The 21,041-nt window shown below is 44.2% G+C and overlaps 2 protein-coding genes across 2 annotated transcripts; both read left to right on the forward strand.

Annotated features, from left to right (window-relative positions):
- Positions 1-4,509: 4,509 nt before the first annotated feature.
- On the forward strand, positions 4,510-18,579 carry LOC105568119 (organic cation transporter 1-like). The gene is made up of 9 exons (XM_012023527.1): positions 4,510-4,685; positions 5,482-5,850; positions 14,047-14,305; positions 14,520-14,611; positions 15,027-15,230; positions 15,365-15,602; positions 15,737-15,868; positions 16,607-16,961; positions 17,205-18,579. The coding sequence occupies exons 1-9, from the start codon at positions 4,560-4,562 to the stop codon at positions 17,470-17,472; spliced, it is 2,043 nt and encodes a 680-aa protein (XP_011878917.1). The 5' UTR covers positions 4,510-4,559; the 3' UTR covers positions 17,473-18,579.
- Positions 18,167-20,428, forward strand: LOC105568118 (tubulin beta chain-like). Its single transcript, XM_012023526.1, has 3 exons — positions 18,167-18,223; positions 18,532-19,196; positions 19,295-20,428. Exons 1-3 carry the CDS (start codon positions 18,167-18,169, stop codon positions 19,890-19,892), a joined length of 1,320 nt encoding a protein of 439 aa, XP_011878916.1. The 3' UTR covers positions 19,893-20,428.
- Positions 20,429-21,041: the final 613 nt, after the last annotated feature.

Below are 21,041 nucleotides of genomic sequence, written 5' to 3' on the forward strand. Positions count from 1 at the left end.
TTGCTAAACGACGTGTAAATAACGTAAAGAATTATTTGACGCCAGTACATAATTAACCAATGTAGAAAATGGCTAGACGACGTATAAATAACGTAAAGAATTATTTGACGCCAGTACATGATTAGCTAATGTGATATCGTGTTAAGTACACAAATGATTTGTAAAGAGTATGGCGCGCGTCAGAGGTTTTTGTGTCTTTGGAACATAGAAAATTATATGGTGACATAATTCGCCTTCAATCGCGCCGGATGATCGTAATTTACATACGTACTGGCAACGAATAGCGAAATGTGTTTATACACGTGTATTTATCTCAGTCTATCATCAGGTGACGTAAATTTGAAGCATCGCATGTTATTATTTTTGTCGCTCTTCGACGAGAACGCGTTTTACAGAAGAACGGAACTAGTTGCAACGACCGTTTCCTTATTCTGCTTATCGTCGCGTGTGCTCAGTTTGACATTTCACCTTCCAGATGGATATTGCATCTGCATGCATATTGGAGTAATTCTTGCTGAACCATTCCGGTAAGCATTTTAATTCGAGTTAACTGAGCAGGGATTCAATCAAATCTCAATTCATTTTCATTAATGGTAATAGAAACGGTTGATGGGCATATCTTATAAATATGTTTAGCTTTAGAGATATCTTTATGGACATCTGTCATTTCGCACAGCTTTTAAACTGATTTCAATAATCAGTCTCAATTTGATAATTAGTCTCGCATTTGATTTAAATCTGTTCTTAATTTTCCCCTTTGGAAGCACATTTAGAAAACATGAAACGCGACCCCTTTTAAAGGAGGATTATGGGAGTAGGGGATAGGTCAAAAGAGGTAAAGACCGTGGGAACGCGCGGTACTTTTTACGCCGAGCAAGTGAAATTTACATTCGTACGTCCCGAAGCTAAAAACAGCGCAACAAACAAGTTACAAACATAATAGGAAGTATTTCAGTTGAAAGGCGTGAATCCGCATCTGACTATACTATTGTTCGCGATCGTTGTTGTTTTCCACAATTTTTCCAGCACGTGCCCGTCTTCGTAGAGTTTGCATAATTTACTGATGCGCGTGATCGTGACAACATGATGATCTAATTATGAATTTATATGATTCACCCGATTAAATAGTTCGGACAATAAAATCGTGAATTTTGCAGACGTTATCCATTCGATATGACGAATATAAAAACTAAGAGACTTGGACAGCGACCAATTTTACACATATCTATGATTGAATATATATATCATTATTTATTTGTCTTTACAGTCAGAGGAGTTTCACCGCACGAAATTATTTTAGACAATGTGGTAGTATACAGTACCGGTCAAAATTATATCACCTTTAGATTTTCTGAGCATAACTTTCGTCAAAGTGCATCGAACGTGCTCGAAATTTTACAGTAAACACCTGATAGCAGGTGCATCTTGTACACGAAGGGTAATGAAATTTGACAAAATACACCATGATTTTTTAATTTTTCACACACACATTCGTGCACTTTAAAACCAGTTATGCTCCAAAAATCGAAAGGTGATATAATTTTGGCCGGTACTGTAGATAAAAGTTGGAGACAATTGTATATGTATTTACGCGTAATGTCTGCTGAACACTCGCGTTTCGGATATTCGTGTTTGTTGAATAATTATTCAAAATTAATTTCTCTCGCGTGTGTTAATACGTGAGGGAAACATGCGTGCGTGTATGCATACGCAATAAATGAAAGATTAAACTTCGAGGAAGTCGTTGCACGAATTTAGAACGTTTCAGTGATTACGTGGGTAAAGTAGTGCTGGCGGATTTAAAACGTTCGAATAAGTAGGACTCGCACAAGTAAGAATAACTGATAGGTGGAAAGAGAACGCTTGTGAAAAATAGGACGTGTAAATTAAGAAAAAAAACCTATGAAGATCATGGATAACGAATTCTGCAAAATTCCGGCATTGTACATAAACGATATCGTATCAAGTCAACAGAGGAAAGCTGAATCGTGAGATGTGTCTTCGAAATGTTATATAGGCTTCATCAATGAAAGATAGAATCAGTACACTAAGAAGAATTTTTCTCGGATAAACCAATTAAATAGTATTTCCAATGATTTACGTTTTCCGATTAAATTTATCCGACGAAATGCAGTTGCCGATGAAATTTGATTGAAAAACCGATCATATTTTTCATCGGATATACAATTTAATTGGATATATCCGTATGTTATTATGTAATTGGATTATCCGATTATATAAATTTAATCAGTGTGGGCTTCATCGATGAAAGATTTCATCAGTACACTGAGAAGAATTTTTATCGCATAAACCAATTAGTGTTTTCGATGGTTAATTTTTCCGATTATGTTTCCCGATTAAATTATGAATGAAATTTATCCGATGAAATTTGATTGAAAAACCGATCACATTTTCATCGGATGTACAATTTGATCGGATATATCCGTTTGCTATTGTGTAATTGGATTATCCGATTATCCGATTATATTTAATCGGACATTTTTCTCAGTGATAGTAAAACGTATACTAAGTATAATTATTAGTAAAAGGTATGGTACAATTTCAAGAAACTCTAATAAAATTCTTCGAAATGCCGTATTGTCCCACGATTACATGATTTTCAGGATAAATTTTAAGAGATTTTAAAATTCTCTCCGTGCAGAGGAAAAAACAGATAGGAAATTCTACGTTTTCCAAGAAGTGATCCCAAGAGGTAATCGTTTGACATCTATGATACGTATTGGTTTAGACGACATTAATTTCTGTAGAATACAACGCGTTTTCTCGGGAAGACGCGGACCCCCTTATGTCAAATCCGCCGGCGCTAGTTCGAGGTTGCTCGTAATCGCGCACATCGCACGCGGAAGCTAACGAGCGGAGTACTCGTGACGGACAATAGCGTACGAAGGGAATTTCGTTTGCAGAAAGAGGGAGAGAAAGAGAGAGAGAGAGAGGTAGAGAGAGAGAGAGAGAGAAGGACAGAGAAGTGGCGAGGCGGAGGAGCGTTCGGAGACTGCGGCGGCGACGGCGGCGGCTCTCGATCGGCCGAGAGAGGAGGTGGAGAGACTCCGACGAAGATGATGTTCGGTAGGATCAGAAGAGAGGAGGTCTTCTCCGGCAATGGCTGATCGTCGTGGCCGCGATGCCCGCGGCGTATGAGCCGCTCTATCGCGAGGACGACGACGTTAACGCTGCCCGCAGCGACCGGATCCACGCGGGATCTACGCGCTCGTGATCGCGATCGTGACGTGGTGGGCGGACGCGGTGCGTGAACGAGGATGAAGGGACGGTCCCTCGAGCCGCGAAACGAGGAGCCGCTGCGTTGTCGCGAGTGAGTCGCGAGCGGTGTCGAGGAGTGTTCAATTGCAGCGAGCTGCAGCGAGTGCAGGAGAACGCGCCGTTCGTTAATAAACGCATGCATGTTAACAAAGAGACAGAGGGAACGAGAGAGACAGAGAGAGAGAGAGAGAGAGGCGAGTCAATCAGACACTTCCGTAAACAGTCAGGAATGAATGAGCGCCGCGATGAGCGCCGCGATCGAGTGAATCGGGTCTTCAGTGAAAGAAGTTTGCGTGATCGTAGGACTTAAACCGCGAGTGCGCTTTCGATGACACTTGAGACTACTCGGGGTGATCGTCAAGATCGTTCGGGATAATCCCCTCATTACCGCGAGAAGACGCGGCGAACGGTCGCGAAAGCGATTTTCGCGGGAGGGCTGTTGAAAAGGCAGAGACTAACGCGATCCTCTCGAGACGGCGCGAGCGAGGAGCGCGCCAAGTGGAAAAGGATCGGCTGGGATCAGACCACTCGGCGATCGAGCGAGCGGCTGTATTCACTTTCCTGCCTCGCATCCCCGAGTCCTCGCGATTGAGGACCAAGCCGATCGATGTTCGCGCCGGTGTGAGCGCTTGAAGGGGAGCTGCGTCGGTGTTGATCAGACTTAACGAGATTCGCGCGACATGAGACGCGAGGTGCGACGCGCTCATTGCAGCCAGACGCGGATCGCTACCTCGGACTCGATCAACCGCGACGCGTTAGGTTTAATACTGGTGATCTTGGTGGTGGACCGCGCGTGACCTTGAGCCCAGTGTACGTGGTGGCGAGACGCGTGTCGTAGCACGCGCCCGAATCGTGGAAAGCCTGCCGCTCTTGGAACAGCCCGATTCGGGGGTACATCGGAGGGAGGCAGTGGGGCGGGCGAGGAGGACGAGGAGAAAAAGGAGAAGGAGGAGGTGGAGGAGGCGGGGGTGGGTAGGCAGCGCTCCAAGGAGGAGGAAACTTCCTCGGCGCGCGGTCTCGGACGAAGGGGGCGAGAAACGTGCAATTCGGCGTGGCTGCCTTCGAGGATGAGCGACGGCGGTCATGCCGTGTAATTCGAAGGTGTACCACGCCACCGTCGCATCGTGCACGATCGTCGTCGTCGTCGTAGCCGCCGCCGCCACCGCCGCCGCCGCCGACGCCGCTGCCACCGCCGCCGCCGCCGCCGCCGTCGTGGTGGTCGTCCACACCGTCGTGGTCAAACTGTTGAGACACGGCAGAGTCGCGGCATCGCCGGAAAGATGAGCTCGATCGACTTCGACGAGGTGCTGGTACACGTGGGAGAGAAGGGCCGATACCAGAACATCATGTACTACTTGCTGTGCATACCCGCCACCCTGCCGGCCGCCTTCTTGGCGTTCTCGCAAGTAAGCACGTTGTCTGATGTCATTTCAGAGGTGCGCCCTTAAGTTTGCAGATCATTATCGAGATGGAGATTGATGCCCCATTGAAATAGCAGGGGCAGCAATAAGATTGGCAGTTTCCTAAAGAGTCGCAACGCGGAAGTTTCGTTCCTAACTTCTTCTTCTTCCTCTTAAATTAGGCTTGAAGCCTGTTTTTCCGATTAATTCGTCTCTTGTGACCCGGATGTGCAGCTATCCATCCATCTCTTTGGGTCTTCCCGGGGGTCTTCTGGATGTTGGTTTCCCATCTCTTGCTGTTCTTGCTATTTCTAACTTGTGCGATGTAAATTTCAAACATATTTTTACCTTTCAAAAGAACGCCATGAATGGTAAGTTTACACTAAATCAAATAAATACGTAGATATTTTTATTGATTGAAATACATTGATCGTATATTTAACATCAATGCATTATTAAATTGTGTACACAGTCCTCTCGCACGTACATAGATAAAAATTAGTAGTGAGTTTGCTGTTGTTACGTTTGAACGTAGAGAAATTTTGCGGTGGCTTGAATGCCAGCTCGATAAAATACGCGAGAGCAAACAAGCGAATTAACAAATATGAATATTCGACATTGAAATTTATAAAATCATCAAAAGTATCGAACACATTGAGTCTTGCGCGGTTTATTGAAAAGCCGAACATAGAGTAAAACGAAAATCGGATTGGGTTAAACGACAAGCCGTAAAAGGCAGATGCAAAAACAATGTACAGGTCTGAATAATTAATCTTAATTAAGACTCGCGATTTCGAGATAGGTGTTCGTGAGCGCCTCGCCAGAGCACTGGTGCAGGATACCGGAACTGGAGAACCTGACGGATCTGATGTCGTTGGAGGAGCGGAAGGCGCTCTCGCTGCCGTACTCGGTCAAGCCCGACGGCAGGAGGGTTTATTCCAAGTGTCATATGTACGATGTGAATTACACGGAGATAATTGATTCGTGGCTCGAAGGCGCCAATCTGTCCAACACCACCGACAGCCCGTCGCTGACCACGTCTCCGTCGTTTGATTCACCGTCGACCCGATTGCCATCGCCGCCGGTCAGTAGCCCCGACTGGCCGATCGCCGAGTGCCGGTACGGGTGGAACTACGATACCAGGGACTACGACAGCACCCTCGTGACCGAGGTAAACTCGACTTTCTCTCTTTCACCGAAAACGGCCACGCGCCACCCCCCGAGACGACGGTTTCCGTAATGAGGCACTTGAGACACTCGTTTCGCACTGATTGTGCGTGGGCAATGCCAGTTCTTACGAATTGTTTGGCTTTGATGTAGAGAAATCCCAAATCCCACTTGTAATTGCTTCCATTGAAAGACAGGCGATTATTTTTACGACAAACAATAATCGCAGTAGTCTTCGGCATTAGAGTTGCGCTTAACTCGAAATACCATTCATCGTGCTCGACTTTTTAAAATAAAATATCTCACAATCAGTTAAGAAGCGGCTAAAATAGATTCTGCATCTTCCGGTGTCCTGCGTCTAATCACTTAACGATGATGGCTCTATTGTTCCCTGTTGTTATATAATATAACGTGTCGTAGAAAACTTTTAAGTATCGCATTTAGCGTAACTTCCACTTTATGCATCGAGTAACCGTTTAATATGCTTGTGTCCTTCTAGGTGTTGTAAAAATCTGCAGAATAAAACGTAATTCTATTGTCATTAGAACGTTGTAGGATACCGACTTTAGGGCGTTCGTGCAAAATGAAATTTGACCCGCAATTATTTACTTATAACTAATAAATAATAAATTCATAATTAATAAGTCTGTATCGGCAGATTAAATTCGTTAATCGTTAATACAGACTTCTCATTATCTATTCTCGACGCAGAATTAGTTTTCTTGTGGTAAATTCGCAAAAGAATAGTACATTCTTGGTACGCGACTGAAAGCTTTAACACTAGAACTATTAAAAATGAACCTACATAGAGTACCGCATAGAAGTCTTAGAGAAAAAAAGAGAAAACTAATTTATGAAATTAATCTACACACTTCAATATAATCTGGAAAAATTTCAGAAAAAAAGAGGTGAGACAAATCGTTTTGATTTCTTCAGTAGTTCTGGTGTTAAAGTAATAGCGCTGAATCATTAATAGAGAGAAAGATTCATATTTTTTATTCGGGAAGATTTCGAAAATATGCTATAATATTTAATGGGCACAATTAAACGTGAATAATATACTTTACGATCGAGTTATGTTCGGTTCAGTTTGTTTCATATTTTTTAGTTAAATAAAATAACGTAACTCACGGACAATCTGGGTATCGTGGATGAATTCTTCGGTTCAGTTTGGTTCAGTTTGTTTCATATTTTTTAGTTAAATGAAATAACGTGACTCACAGACAATCTGGATATCATGGATGAATTCTTATAAAATGTCAGAAAAAATCGTCCGAACATAAATACAGTTTCCCTATTTCTTGGCCGTAGCGCAAAATACACTTCGACGATTTGCTTAATACGCCCACGACGTCTTAATCGTCGCCGACAAATTTCTTCCTCGCATAGCATCGGATTTCACCCACGTCGCCTTGGCCTTTGGCTCCGTGGTGTGTCCCGGCGTTTGTGCACCAGCGATGCATCGCGGCGAGTTTTCTGCGGTCCCGTTCGCGGAACGAAGTTACGTGTCTTCGTAATGTTCTCGCACGGGCTCGCTTTCCATGAAGTATTTGCCGGCGATGACGAGTATGATTGGCGCGAACGGATTAAATCGTGCAGTGCGGATTACGCGCGATTAGTTCCGATTAAGCGCGATATCGTGGAACGAAATGGTCAAATGTTGAGACACAAAGTTCTTGCGTTTATCACACCTCGCGGTACGATTCCTGTCGCCGTCATGAAGTATTCAAATTGCCATCGGCATGTTTTACATTTGTAATATAAAACGTATAGGGATAAAGATATATATTATACTTCCTCGCAGCGTGCTAAAAAGAAGAGAGAGAGAGAGAGAGAGAGAGAGAACATTATTAAAAATTAAGTCTGAGAAAGAGAAAAATGAAAGAATTTGGAAAGAAATATAATTATATTTAATTACTGAAATTATTGAAAAAGAATAAGTATGCGAAACAATTTTCTTAACATCAAGGTGGGTCAAGAAGGCGTAAAATTAGCATTTTTAAGTCTACCTATTCTAAATAATTCGTCACATCCTCTACGTGTGACGAGGATCCACATTTCGTTTGCATGAAATTTTCGACACCGTACTTTCGTGAACATCGTAGGGACGAAATTCTCGATATAATCAAAATGTCTTCCGTGATAATATGAGACGTGCGTTTCTCAACCTTTTACCGAGTCCAAAAAAAACTTATTTTTTTATTTACAATTTATACTTGATCGCCGTCAAAATACTCCGTGCTTGCGATTTCATACTTTAAGTTCTGCCGCAAAGCCTCCCGAGAAGGCTACACGTGTTCATGGTAAGTCCGCAGTCAAGTCAAGTCACCGCGTATCGCGTTTCCGAAAGGAGTCGTGGCAATATTTTCCAATTTTCTGTATTTGAATACTGAAGAAAACAACTGGGCCGACGGGTAAACCTCGCGATCACGTGGCAGCGGTCGTAAGTATTCATTAAGACATTATTAAATTGCCACAATTAGACAACGCGGTGAACTGCTGGCGTAATCATGGGAATCGCGATGCACGGGGTCGAGGATCTAGGCATGTTTTTTTGCTTCCTCGTTTATTCTTCTATTCGATTCTCCGCCGACTTCGCTGCTAGAAGAGCCGTGTAATCTCATAGCGGGCATCTTATGAGACAATTGATATACGCGATAAACTATAAAACCATAAAATAATCAGGCAGATCGTAGCAGCCCGCGAGTTGAAGACTCTCACAACGCAAACAGAATGGTGTTGTTAAGACGCGAGGAGTGATATTTTCGAGGGGGAAGCCGCTGACCAAAATTTTGTACACCAATGCCCACTAATGCCCAGTGGGCATTACTTTCTCTTATTATCTTATTTTGTCTTATCTATCTTGTCTTATCTTATTTTATCTTTATAATGCTTCAAAAATGCCCGGTAATGCCGCAAATCTGTACACCACAATGCACACAGCGGTTTCCCCCTCGGATATTTTTTAAAGGAAAGTTACGGTTACGTGTCGCGAAACCGTGGATTGAGCGAAATATTTATTTTGCGTATCGTGGACGTTAGTCTCTGTGAATACTAACGTTTATGGCGTTGCATCTGATAAACCAGGAATCACCGCATACTTCTCGCGCGTTTCTCAAAATATCTGATAAGCGCGACGTTAAGCCTATCAGTGTTTCACGCGGTATCGCGTTTACGTTGATGATATATTTGTTCATTTCATCTGCTCTCCCGGATGTTTGTACGCCCGGTTTTTATTCAGCGCGATCCATGGTTACATGAATTAACGGCAATTGCATTTCCGTCCTTTCAATTAATCATCCGCAAAATTTATTTAACCGACGTGAAATACAACAACAGTCGAATTTAGCTCCCTTTTGCACCGGGATTTAACTTAATGCGATAAACGTGGGAAATAAATCTCGCTGATTTGTATGCGCGTCACGTTTCGCTACACCATTATCGAGTTAGTGAATTAAATTATTACTGGAATTAATGTACCTCCCGTCGGGTGCTTTTTTGTTCTGAATTATCGCATAACGAATTGCCGTTATTAATTAATTGCACCGCGGGCAGCGTGCAGAAATTTACACGATCTTGGACCGCGATAACAGGTCGATCCATCAACATCGCCGGCGCGCCGCGCAACGAACGATTCATTGTGCGTTCCCCGAAATTGCGAGAGGTGACGTGGACGCGTTTTGCATTGACGTGACCGATTTCTAAGATTTCGTCCGAGGGCCGGCACGCGAGAATTCCAGCAACGAGAATCGTCAACAGGTGAACAAGGTTGATGAGCGACCGAGTGACTGGCCGATAGGTTGCAGCTCTGGTGGCGTCAGCAATTGCCGACCAATTTACCTACCCCCGCATCCGGTCATGTGATATGTCACATCAAACGCCTCGCACAAACTGCCAGCTCTCTTCATGCAGAGGATATATGTTCCTACGTACTTGCTGCCGGATTCAACGTGACCAGCTTCCGTTTCTCTTTCTCTCCTCCGTTCCTATCTCTCTTTCTCTTGCTCTTCTCTCTCCGTATTCGCGTCTTCGCGAGTCAATTTTAATTTTCGAAGATAGTCGAGATAACACGACGTATCGTTGAACAACGACTCGTACAGCCATAGACAAAATTATTAGGCATCCTCCTAATCTTATACTTTGCTAAATCTAATCCCTAGAAAATTTCTATTTTTTTTTAATACTAGAGCAGTGAACAAATTTTAAACAATAAAGTCTTTCTGGTAATGACGAGGGTGCCTAATAATTTTATCCAAGGCTGAACATTCTAAAGTGTTATTTGTATTGAAATTGTTTAATTACGTAACACGCGCTTGTTTAATTACTCTCGAGCGACCTAGAGAAGTGCCTTTTTTTCTTTCGCGAACGTGTGTATCGACAAGGAGGGGGACGTTGGCCGGTGGCATAGCGTGTGGGCAGTCGCGCTTGTATACTTCCGATCCGATGATTTATTGTGCTCGATTTAGGAGCTTCGCTCTAATGACATCACGCCGCGCGAGACCGTGGAACGGGTCATTGTCTTTTCCGTGTCGACATGTGACAAGCAGCCTCGGCGAAGACGAATACACCGCGTATCCGCTGCTTCCTGCCCGGATCTTAATTTGTCTCGCAGGCGAAAATAATTTCTATCTATATTTCGCCCTTTGAAAATGCAGCTCTGTGTACTCAGCACCGTACAACGCATACTTCGTATAATTGCAATTACATTATTAGCATCACTGGTGCACCCACGCAACCATCTCAGGAGAGATTCAGGCAAGGGAATCATGAGAATGAATAATAATCCTGATGTGAACAAAACCAATAAGTTTCATAACCAAATTTTACCGTACGCTCTCATAAAGCAGTTCTAGTTGACTTGTCGTCACAATAGGGGCGGCAAGAAATATATGTCGTGAAGTGACTACTTCTTGCAGGCTCCTTAGGATGCCGCAATTCTTAATATCACGCGGATAAATGAGCGGTTTAACGAACACACACATGAATAATCATAGACACTCGAGAGTGCTTGAAAATCGTTGACTTTGGATTGATATTCGAGCTAAACAAAAATTGCGAGTGTTTCTACCACATTAATTGCCAGGAGCATGCGAAGCATCTATCTTGAGTCAATAGTAAAAATGACTTGAACAGTTGCGAGTACAATTAGAGACGTCCCGCGCAACGAACTTGCTTGATTAGCCACTTCGCGATAGAGAAATGCATGCGTCGACAGAAGGGCAGGCGCAGCGTGACTTTTCTGTGACGAAAGCAGCGATGTATAAACGACAAAAGGGGTGACTGAAGCGCTAGCGTAGAAAGTGATAGCGATTAAGAACGGAAAACGGAAGGACAGGATTTGCCTCGATGGCTCTTTGCGTCATGTGTCCGCGTAAATCCGGAGCGTGTAAATACGCGTAGCCAAACGCATAGATGGAACTGGCGCAGTCCTAGACGAGTGTCGCACGGCGAATCTCAAATTTCGATGTTGGTTTTGACAAATAAAAAGTGGACCGCGAGTCACGGATTGTGTCTCGCGGTTATCGTAAATTCCCGAGTGACAATCGATCTCTAAACCGGCGAGAGTTTTAGCATCGTTCCTATGCGCCTCTTCCACGGCGGTCCAGCACCGTTGCGGCTGATCTCGGCCGCGTCGTTCCACAAATATTGTCACCGTGATTTAACGCGATGTAAAATTAAATTTTGATTGTCGAACCCGCGCGGCGAGCGGCGCAAACAATCGCGGTAATGAGCGGTACTGCGGTCATATCAATATTGATTTCGAAGTGTGTCAGGGTGATAAAATGCACGCGTGTTATTAGTGTCCTTATGGGCGCGTGCACTGCCCTTGACAATAACTCGATAACATCATAATCAGCGGGCACCACTCTCCTGTCTTTCCGCGCAATTTATCTTTTGCGCGTTTCGCGCAGACCTCGAAAGTCCGTGAGTGGCAATTTGCTTAAATCAGACTTCATGTCAAAACTGTTAACATCCACCGGTATAGGCTTTATTTGTCGAGGCTAATAGCCACTCGATTGGGATTTCGTTTGTTTGCGGATACGCTTATTTACTCGCAACCGCACTTTCCGACGTGGCTTTTACTAATACATCACATTGATTGCATTTTCAAATCCACGGAAATTCCTGAACGCACGCAGTTCCGTGTCTGAGAAGTTAACGTCTTCAATGACGCGCTTCTCCAAAGGCCTCATGCATCGCATTACTAATTAATATTAATGAGAGAGAGAGACGTCTAAAAAAATTACTCAAGATTTTTCTTGATTCATCCAACTTTTGTGCGACTCACAAATCTATAACAAGACACATTTTCATAAAGTGAACTAAAAAGGGACTTTTACTTTTTAGGGGAAGCAACTTTCGAAAAATGTACACGTCTAATTTTTTAATTAGAGTAAAATCCGATAAACGCGTGTCGCATTTATCGTTTGCATCGACAAACGTACGATCGTCGAGGCGTTCGCGTTCGGATTCGCCGCGCGAGATCGCGCCGGAGAAGAACGAAAGAGGCAGGGAGACGCGGGGGCTTTAAAGGGCGCGAGAGGGGATCGTGTTCCTCCTGTCAAACGAGGGTGATGGACACCTCTCACTGTGGGAAGCTCACCAATACACCTTGGCGTCCTTCGGACGCGCGCGTACGGACGCGCGCACGCATACGCGCGGCTTCCACGCTAAAAGCCCGCACACGTACACGCACGTGCCCCCCACTTCGCGATAAACACGAAGCGCGTTTACGTCGGTAGCCTCCTGCGTAAACGCAACGAGATGAAACGCCCCTTCCACCGCGCCGCGCCGCGCCGCTGGTCCAGCAGCTTCCCTCCCATTCCTCCTCGCGCGCGCACCCGCGTGCGTGTGTCGCCGATGCTGGACCAACGAACAAATGACGATCGGCGTGTGTTCACACGTGTGCGAGCACGCACTCCGGTTCGCCACTAATGTCGGCGCACGTATGCATTTCACGGATGCCACCAGGATGCTTTATGACGTTAAATCTCAGCGCAATTCTGCGATGAACTCGTGGGTCGGGCTTCCCTTGGCAAATATCGATTGGATCGCGTTAAATATTTGACATTGGTTTTAAACAGCACCGCTTGAAATTAAACTAAACTTGCTTAAAATTATCCGGCCACGCAAAGTGTTGGCATGTGATTTTTCAAAATTCAATTTACAACAGTAGATAATTGCGTAATTATACTTGTATACATTTTACTAGTAGAATGTATGGTAAACTCTCGAAAAACTCTCAAAGTTCTCCAAAATGCCCACGATTTTCAGGGTAAATTTTAAGAGAAAATTCTCTCCCCGTATGCAAAGGAAGATCCGCGATGAGAGTTTGTATGCTTTTTTTCAGCGGGAACTTAATAAAAGGTCTTTTAAAAAGTTTCGACATTAAATATCTTGAAATATATTCCAAAGTCTGCCAAGTATTTTCTAGCGTATCGTATTTGCATGTCTGAAGCTTCGCTCATTGTTAAAAAATTGTTAAAAAAAAAACAGGCGCACGGCTCACGTTAAATTCTCATATTTGGAGCTGCGTGAGTCCAAGTATTTCCGTTAAGTTGAACGAGGGTTCACGCGTTCTGGGATTACAGCATCTTATATTCTTATACCATGATGCAAACCTTACGAAACGTGTCAAGTTCTCTCGGAGTCACATTCATTAGAATCGCGACGGTCGCAATTGCATATTGTCATGCGCGTTACAGACGTACACACATATGTTCATGTAGGAAAAAACGATAACGATTTGATCGGATTAAACGCTTTCCGGACCAATTATTTCTTCGGTACCACTCACCCTCTGAATGGCAGCCGACAATTTGGTACGTCTAGTTGCATCTCTCCCGATTAAATAAGCAAATAGTTAAACTTTAAATAATTAATTAAAGCGTACACGCTTCCAATTCTTCTTGAAACTGTGATTGATTAACGGAACACGTGTATTTTCCACAAAAATTTCCATTTTAGTGTTTTGCAAGCAATTTAATTAAATTTCAATTTTTCTATCGTATTGAAAACGGTTTTGCATAATTTTTTTGGTGTAAATAACATAAATGTAAATTACGCGCGTTGATATCTTGAATATTTTATTCTGTTTTTATCTCAGTTTCTCTATTAATTTTAATTATTGCATCACTTCCGCCGCGATATACAATTTCACGCTGGCAAAGTAGTTTAATGGCGTTCTACATCCACATAGCTAGACCTGGTATGTGACAACAGCTGGTGGCCTTCCACGTCGACGACATTTTTCTACGTGGGCAGCCTCTTCGGCAACGTCGTGTTCGGCTGGATCGCGGACAAATGGGGCAGAAGGACGGCGTTTTTCGCCATTCTGTTTCTCGAAGTGATATTCTCCATCGCTACGAGCTTCAGTCCGAACTACGTCATCTATACGGCGCTGAGGACCGTGAATGGTCTCTTTTTTCCTGCCATTTATCAGATACCTTTCATACTTGGTATGTTGGGCACACGTAAATTGCTGGCTAATCTTAAGTTTAATCTCAAACGGAAATGTAGCGCAAGAGCTTTGGGGGAGAATTTAAATACGGGAGAACGATCCGAAAGATCGGAACTGCCCTTTTATTGCGCAACGTGATCATAAATAGAAACGTCGGAATTGACGCTCGTGTTGAAATGCAAAATACTTCTGCACGGTAAATTTCGTTGCAGCTCTCGAGTTAATGGGACCGAGATACCGAACGTTTGCTGGGATGGTGATCTGCATGTTTTTCGCCACGGCGATGTCCCTCCTGGCGCTGCTGGTAAGCACCCTTTCTCTGTAAAATACAAAGGGGCAAAGTAGCGTGCGTATATACTAGTTGTTTCAATGTCTCGCGACACCTCAAAGCTCGCATTGTCGCTGCGAGAGGCAACTCGCGGATCTCGCAATAGATTCGACGCGAGGGTGCAACGCGGATCATTTTGCAAGCGATCCATCAGCGTGTACGGTGCGAGCGTATGCAAATACGAGTGGTCGGTCGCTGCATGCTAATACATACATAATAGAAACATTTTGCATTCAGACGTTCGCCGAAGCTACGCTCGCGCCCAGATACGCACGGGAGCCCACGAGTCTCGTTAAAATGTCAAGTTTCGACGAAAAACTTGAGATGAAACACGCAGCAGCTATTTTAACCGAATTGTCATGCTTTCGTTCTCTTCCTTTTGTCTTATTAGGGTTACTTGTTAAGACACTGGTATACCCTGTCGTTAGCCACATCGGTGCCTTTCATTCTTCTCTTCGGTCTCTACTGGATCATCCCCGAGTCACCGCGATGGCTTCTCAGTAAGAATAGAATAGACGAGGCGGAAGCGATCGTTCAACAAATGGCAAAGATCAACGGCAAAACAGTGCCCGCGAACTTTCTCAGAAAAATGGAGGTAACTTCACCATTTAATCGTCAGTGCCTTCTGCTCCGTTCAATTTATAACATACAAATAAGATGCTACGTCTCGTTGTTATCATTTTGCAATACAGGGGCTATATATGAAATCATTAGCGACGTTACTTGCAGATAGAAATATTAAAGAGGCAAGGGGTATCGTGTAACGGTAGGAATTCCAACGACGTGGAGGGCGAGAACAGGACGCCGCCGCCGTCCGCGACGCCCATGGACCTGATCACAAATCCAAACATCAGGAAGAAATTCTTCATTCTCGCTTTCGATTGGGTGGCGAACGCGGTGGTGTACAACGGGCTGTCCTACAACACGACTAATCTAGGTGTCTCCGATTACCTGGCTTTCTTCATTGGTAAAAGCTTCTTCTCTCTCCTGATCAGCTTGCCATAAGTGCATCGCGATCTCATACATATATTTGCGATACTGACGACCGTCGGATGAAAAAAAAATCACTATAATCCTGCAGACTTTTTATCTTCCTTGCAGGAGGAATCGTGGAGATTCCGTCGTACTTTATTACGTGGTACGCAATGGACAGATTAGGCAGGAGATGGGTACTGTGCGCTACCATGATGCTGGGTGGGCTCGCTTGTGTGTCCTGCATGTTCGTGCCCGAAGGTACTATCTCGTCGATTTACGTCCGAGTGTCTCACGCGAGCGGAAAGAATTTCACATTTCTCTGACGGGCTTCTCGAGGAATTATTTTGGATATTCAAGTTCAATTGTTTATTTTGTCGCGTTTCGCGTATTGCACGTGCGCGGATATGGAACGCCGGATATGACATCCCTAAGCAGCGACGAGAGAAAATGTATGATGACGGTCATTTACCACGTTGCTCACCTCCGCGTTATTCGATTATCTCCGCGGGATAAAATTGAATAAAAGTATTAAGCCGAATCGCACGCCTTTGTGCGTCATGGCGGCCTCAACGTCATTACCTTATTGAATTCGTCATGATATTGTCACACACGTCCAACGTGTGAGAGGCAATCACTGTTGCCGACGTCACGACGTTTATGAATAAACGTTCGACCTGCTTATAAATTAGTTACCGTCGCACTCTACGCATAGCTTCTCTCATCAGAAAGCCACGAGGTTCACATAAATGTCTAATTCTTATTTAGAAACGGATAACAGAAGTTTAAGGGAAGAGGTAAAATAATATAAGCGACAAGAGCCGGTATTCATAGACAGATCTTATATTGAAGATCGTCTCAAGATACTCCGTAGCCAATGAAATGTTCCCTACAGCGTCATAAACCTAAGACAGTGTTAAATATAAGATCCGACTATGAATACCGGGCTCAGTTCTCATCTATGGATGCATCCTGCATGATCGGCATTTGTCGCAGCAGACGCGGTCTGGGTGACGGTGAGCCTGGCGATGATCGGCAAATTCGGCATCGCTGCGTCGTTCGCCGTCTTCTACGTCTTCGTCGGCGAGCTGCTGCCGACCGTACTAAGGTCCCAGGCGATGGGCATAGCCTCCTTCATCGCCGGTATCGGCCTCCTCACCTTCCCCTACATCGTTCATTTGGCGGTCTACTCGAGAGTCTTACCCCTGATCGTGATGGGATCGCTGAGCGTCGCCGGCGCTCTCACTTCCATATTCCTGCCGGAGACGCTCAATATCCACCTGCCGCAGACGGTCGAGGAGGGCGAGCTCTTCGGGGCTGATTTCAAGCTGTGGTCCTGTCCGACGATACCAAAGTTAGTAATCTCACGGAAGGTCTGGCATATTGCGGAGTGCAAAGCAGAATTTCACTTTCAAGAAGGAGAACTTTCGAAAGGCAATTTTTACGTAATCGAATTTATGTTTTGTAACAGATTCCTCGATTTTATTTTTAAATTGTTCTCGACGAATTCTATCTTTTAATTGTTTTACAATAATATTAACGATTGTCGATGCTTTATGTTTATATTAACGAGCTTGATATCGATCATTGGTTTCAGGAAAAGTTCAAGCAAGTCCGAGTCCGTGCCGTTGAGGTACTTAGTGAACGGCGGACCGGGTAGTCGCTCGTCTACCTCGAAAGTCGCGTCGCAGGAAGGCGCGACTACGTCGGAGGGCGAGAAGCCAGCTGCCGTGCTGCCCTCGAAGGAAGAAGAGGCGAAGAACTTAAGCGCACCAAAGGCGGAGGAGCTGACGAATATCGAGGTCGTCGGGCCGAAGACGGCTAGCGCGGTGGTGGAAGTGACCGTGTGCCGGAAGTCGCAATGAGACAGGACGGAATAACGAACAGTATCTTATAATTAACTCTTTACAACGTTGTATCATAATTACCAGTGTAGACACGCATTGTATTTATTTTTCCATTTATTATAATGTACTTCCTTTGTAAAACCTGCCTGAGTTTGTCGACTAGCACGATTCGTTCCCTGTTTTCTGTGCTGCTGAAGAGTGCTTCCGACTCGTCGTCGTTGTGTGCGTGTACATTGCGTGTGATTGATACGCCGTACGAGGATTAACGTCCGGGATCTGCGAGAACTCCGGAGTGTAACGCTATACTTTTTTTATTTGTTCGGTTAGACGTCGATTTTACATTTGTCCTTATTAAGATTTTGTTGTGATTTCAATTAGTTTAAATAAAATATGTTAATATCTATTGAGACGGTTAACCGTCTGGGAAACCTTGCATGATCGATATTTTCACGTTCTATAGCGAGAGCAAAGATATGGATGCAGTTCGATTTTAACATACTTATAGGCGGAATAAGTAGCAAATTATACAGGCGGTCAGACAGTCACCAAGGAGAACTTGGCAGTCGCCTGTTTCTGTTTGAATGACGTTTTGAGCAATCCGCGATCTCCTCGTTTCTCATCCTTGAATTTTAAGGACCGACTACTCCCACAGCCGTTAAAATAATCATCGTTGAATTACTTTGTCTTAAAATTCCACGATAACTAATACAAAATGCGTGAAATTGTTCACATCCAAGCCGGCCAATGCGGCAATCAAATTGGCGCCAAGGTTAGTATCCCTAAAAAAATATAATACGACAATGTCAATCTCGATTAGTTGATTTGGTGTAATATCTACATCACATTTAAGTATAGCGCATATTATGTTTTAAATAAATATCTATAAAAAACTTGTATAAAATTTAATTTATCTTTTAAAACATTAATTAGAAACGCCACTTGATTAAATATACGACGCTCTTATCACGATCAATTTTTTTTCGATTGGTGATTCATATATTTCTGTCTTTTCTATTGCGTTAACACATCTTTTCTCAGCGTTTAATTCTAATTTATTTGTTGTTAACCATTTCGTAGTTTTGGGAGGTGATTTCAGACGAGCACGGCATCGATTCGACCGGCACTTACCACGGTGACTCCAATCTCCAGCTGGAGAGAATCGACGTCTACTACAATGAAGCATCCGGCGGCAAGTACGTGCCGCGTGCCATCCTCGTCGACCTGGAGCCCGGCACCATGGACTCCGTGCGCTCGGGACCGTTCGGTCAGATATTTCGACCGGACAACTTCGTGTTCGGCCAGTCGGGGGCCGGCAACAACTGGGCCAAGGGTCACTACACCGAGGGTGCCGAACTCGTCGACTCGGTGCTCGATGTGGTGAGGAAGGAGGCCGAGAGCTGCGACTGCCTGCAGGGGTTCCAGCTGACGCACTCCTTGGGCGGTGGTACCGGATCTGGAATGGGTACTCTGCTTATCACGAAGATACGAGAGGAATACCCGGACAGGATCATGAGCACGTTCTCCGTGGTGCCGTCTCCCAAAGTTTCCGATACAGTCGTGGAACCCTACAACGCTACTCTGTCGGTTCATCAGCTGATAGAAAACAGTGATCAAGCTTATTGCATCGACAACGAAGCACTCTACGACATCTGCTTCCGTACTTTGAAGCTGACTACTCCTACGTACGGCGATTTGAATCACCTCGTGTCGGCTACCATGTCCGGCGTGACAACCTGTCTAAGGTCTATAGTACAGAAAACGTGGTTATTAAATTGAAACTGACTGTTAATGCAATAATCAAAATGACTGAGAAAAACTAATTTATCTTAAACGGCTATAGATTTCCAGGTCAATTGAACGCCGATTTGAGAAAGCTCGCGGTGAACATGGTGCCGTTTCCCCGTCTCCACTTCTTCATGCCAGGTTTCGCGCCTCTCACGTCCCGGGGGAGCCAACAGTACCGAGCTCTCACCGTGCCGGAGCTCACGCAGCAAATGTTCGACGCGAAGAACATGATGGCAGCCTGCGATCCGCGCCACGGTCGTTATCTGACCGTGGCGGCCATCTTCCGCGGCAGGATGTCGATGAAGGAGGTGGACGAGCAGATGCTCAACATCCAGAATAAAAACAGCTCGTACTTCGTCGAGTGGATACCGAACAACGTGAAGACGGCGGTGTGCGACATTCCGCCGCGCGGCCTCAAGATGTCCGCCACCTTCATCGGCAACTCCACGGCTATTCAGGAGCTGTTCAAGAGGATCTCCGAGCAGTTCACGGCGATGTTCAGGAGGAAAGCCTTCCTCCACTGGTACACCGGCGAAGGTATGGACGAATTGGAGTTCAACGAGGCGGAATCGAACATGAACGATTTGGTGTCGGAGTATCAGCAGTATCAAGATGCGACGGTGGAGGAGGATTACGAGGAAGTGGATGAGTAGGAAACGAAGAGATGGAATATAGAGATGTCGAGCACGGAGGATCGCGCGCACTTGCAAACATTTTTTGGCGATTCTTTTGTACAATTTTTTTGCTATTTTTGCCTACTTTATGAATGCTTTACACTATTTTGTACGTGTTGTCCCTGTACACGAATTTTTGGATGTTTTAATTTAATTTGTACGCTTACTTTGGTGAAGTTTATAAAAGTATTGGCAAAAAGAGTCGGTCTTTAGATTTAATATTTGCGGCGGATTCTCCGAAGCACGCTGTATTTTAAATGCTTAGGAAACTGATACGACTCGATTAGCGCTCTTCGTTACGTTGATAATATCATCTCCATCAGTTAGTGACATTGTTCGTAGCTACGAGTACGACGCCTCTAAAATAAGACGAGCAAACGCTGACGTTTAGACGCGAGTCTCGTTATCGAACTCGTTATCGTCCTTCTGGTCAACTGACATTGATGAAGCCAAGGCCTCGGCAAAAATTGGCGATCGCGCATTATCTCATCGGTGCCCCGAGGGCAAACACTTTATTATTGCGTACAATAAAGGAGAACTCGCGTTATTGCGCGACAGTTTCTCACCGCCGCTACTATCTTCAGAGGTGAAATGTCGCCCGAGCTATCTTTAATACGTGGTACATGAAAAGTATAAGATTACATTTTATCCAGTATTTTGAAAATAATATGAAAATCATAAATAACGTTAAAGAAATATACAATGAGAGATTCTTCTTTTAATTTGGACAAAACTTAATTTTTTTTAGATAAGCAAATATTGCAAAATGCAAAATATTAGAAAGTATTTCACAAAATTGGATTTCAAATAAAATACTTTATGCAATATAACACCGCATAAATTGTCCGATGCTTGAAACCGCGAGTCAAACATCGCTTAACCGCCTGCACTTTACTATTTCGCGGTTATAACAAAACGACAAACAAAAACTTGATTTTCCAACGATTTTTATTACACTCCAGTCTATGCCACATTGTGCCAAATAACATATCAAAATTCTTATGATTATCACTAGTAAAGCTGAATATAACATAGGCGTATCATAATACAAGATCAATAAAAGAGGCTATTTTACATACTAAATAATTACTCTTCGCATTAATTTAAATTAATTCGCCGCGATATCAT

Source organism: Vollenhovia emeryi, unplaced genomic scaffold, assembly GCF_000949405.1.
Source record: "Vollenhovia emeryi isolate VEMERY1.0 unplaced genomic scaffold, V.emery_V1.0 DF939131.1, whole genome shotgun sequence".
Taxonomy (NCBI): Eukaryota; Metazoa; Arthropoda; class Insecta; order Hymenoptera; family Formicidae; genus Vollenhovia; species Vollenhovia emeryi.

Coding starts and splice junctions, on each gene's coding strand:
- LOC105568119 (XM_012023527.1), top strand. CDS start 4,560: ATGAGCTCGATCGACTTCGACGAGGTGCTGGTACACGTGGGAGAGAAG. Junction 14,306..14,519: donor TCAGATACCTTTCATACTTG/GTATGTTGGGCA, acceptor ATTTCGTTGCAG/CTCTCGAGTTAATGGGACCG. Junction 16,962..17,204: donor TCCTGTCCGACGATACCAAA/GTTAGTAATCTC, acceptor CATTGGTTTCAG/GAAAAGTTCAAGCAAGTCCG.
- LOC105568118 (XM_012023526.1), top strand. CDS start 18,167: ATGCGTGAAATTGTTCACATCCAAGCCGGCCAATGCGGCAATCAAATT. Junction 18,224..18,531: donor GCAATCAAATTGGCGCCAAG/GTTAGTATCCCT, acceptor ACCATTTCGTAG/TTTTGGGAGGTGATTTCAGA. Junction 19,197..19,294: donor GGCGTGACAACCTGTCTAAG/GTCTATAGTACA, acceptor AAACGGCTATAG/ATTTCCAGGTCAATTGAACG.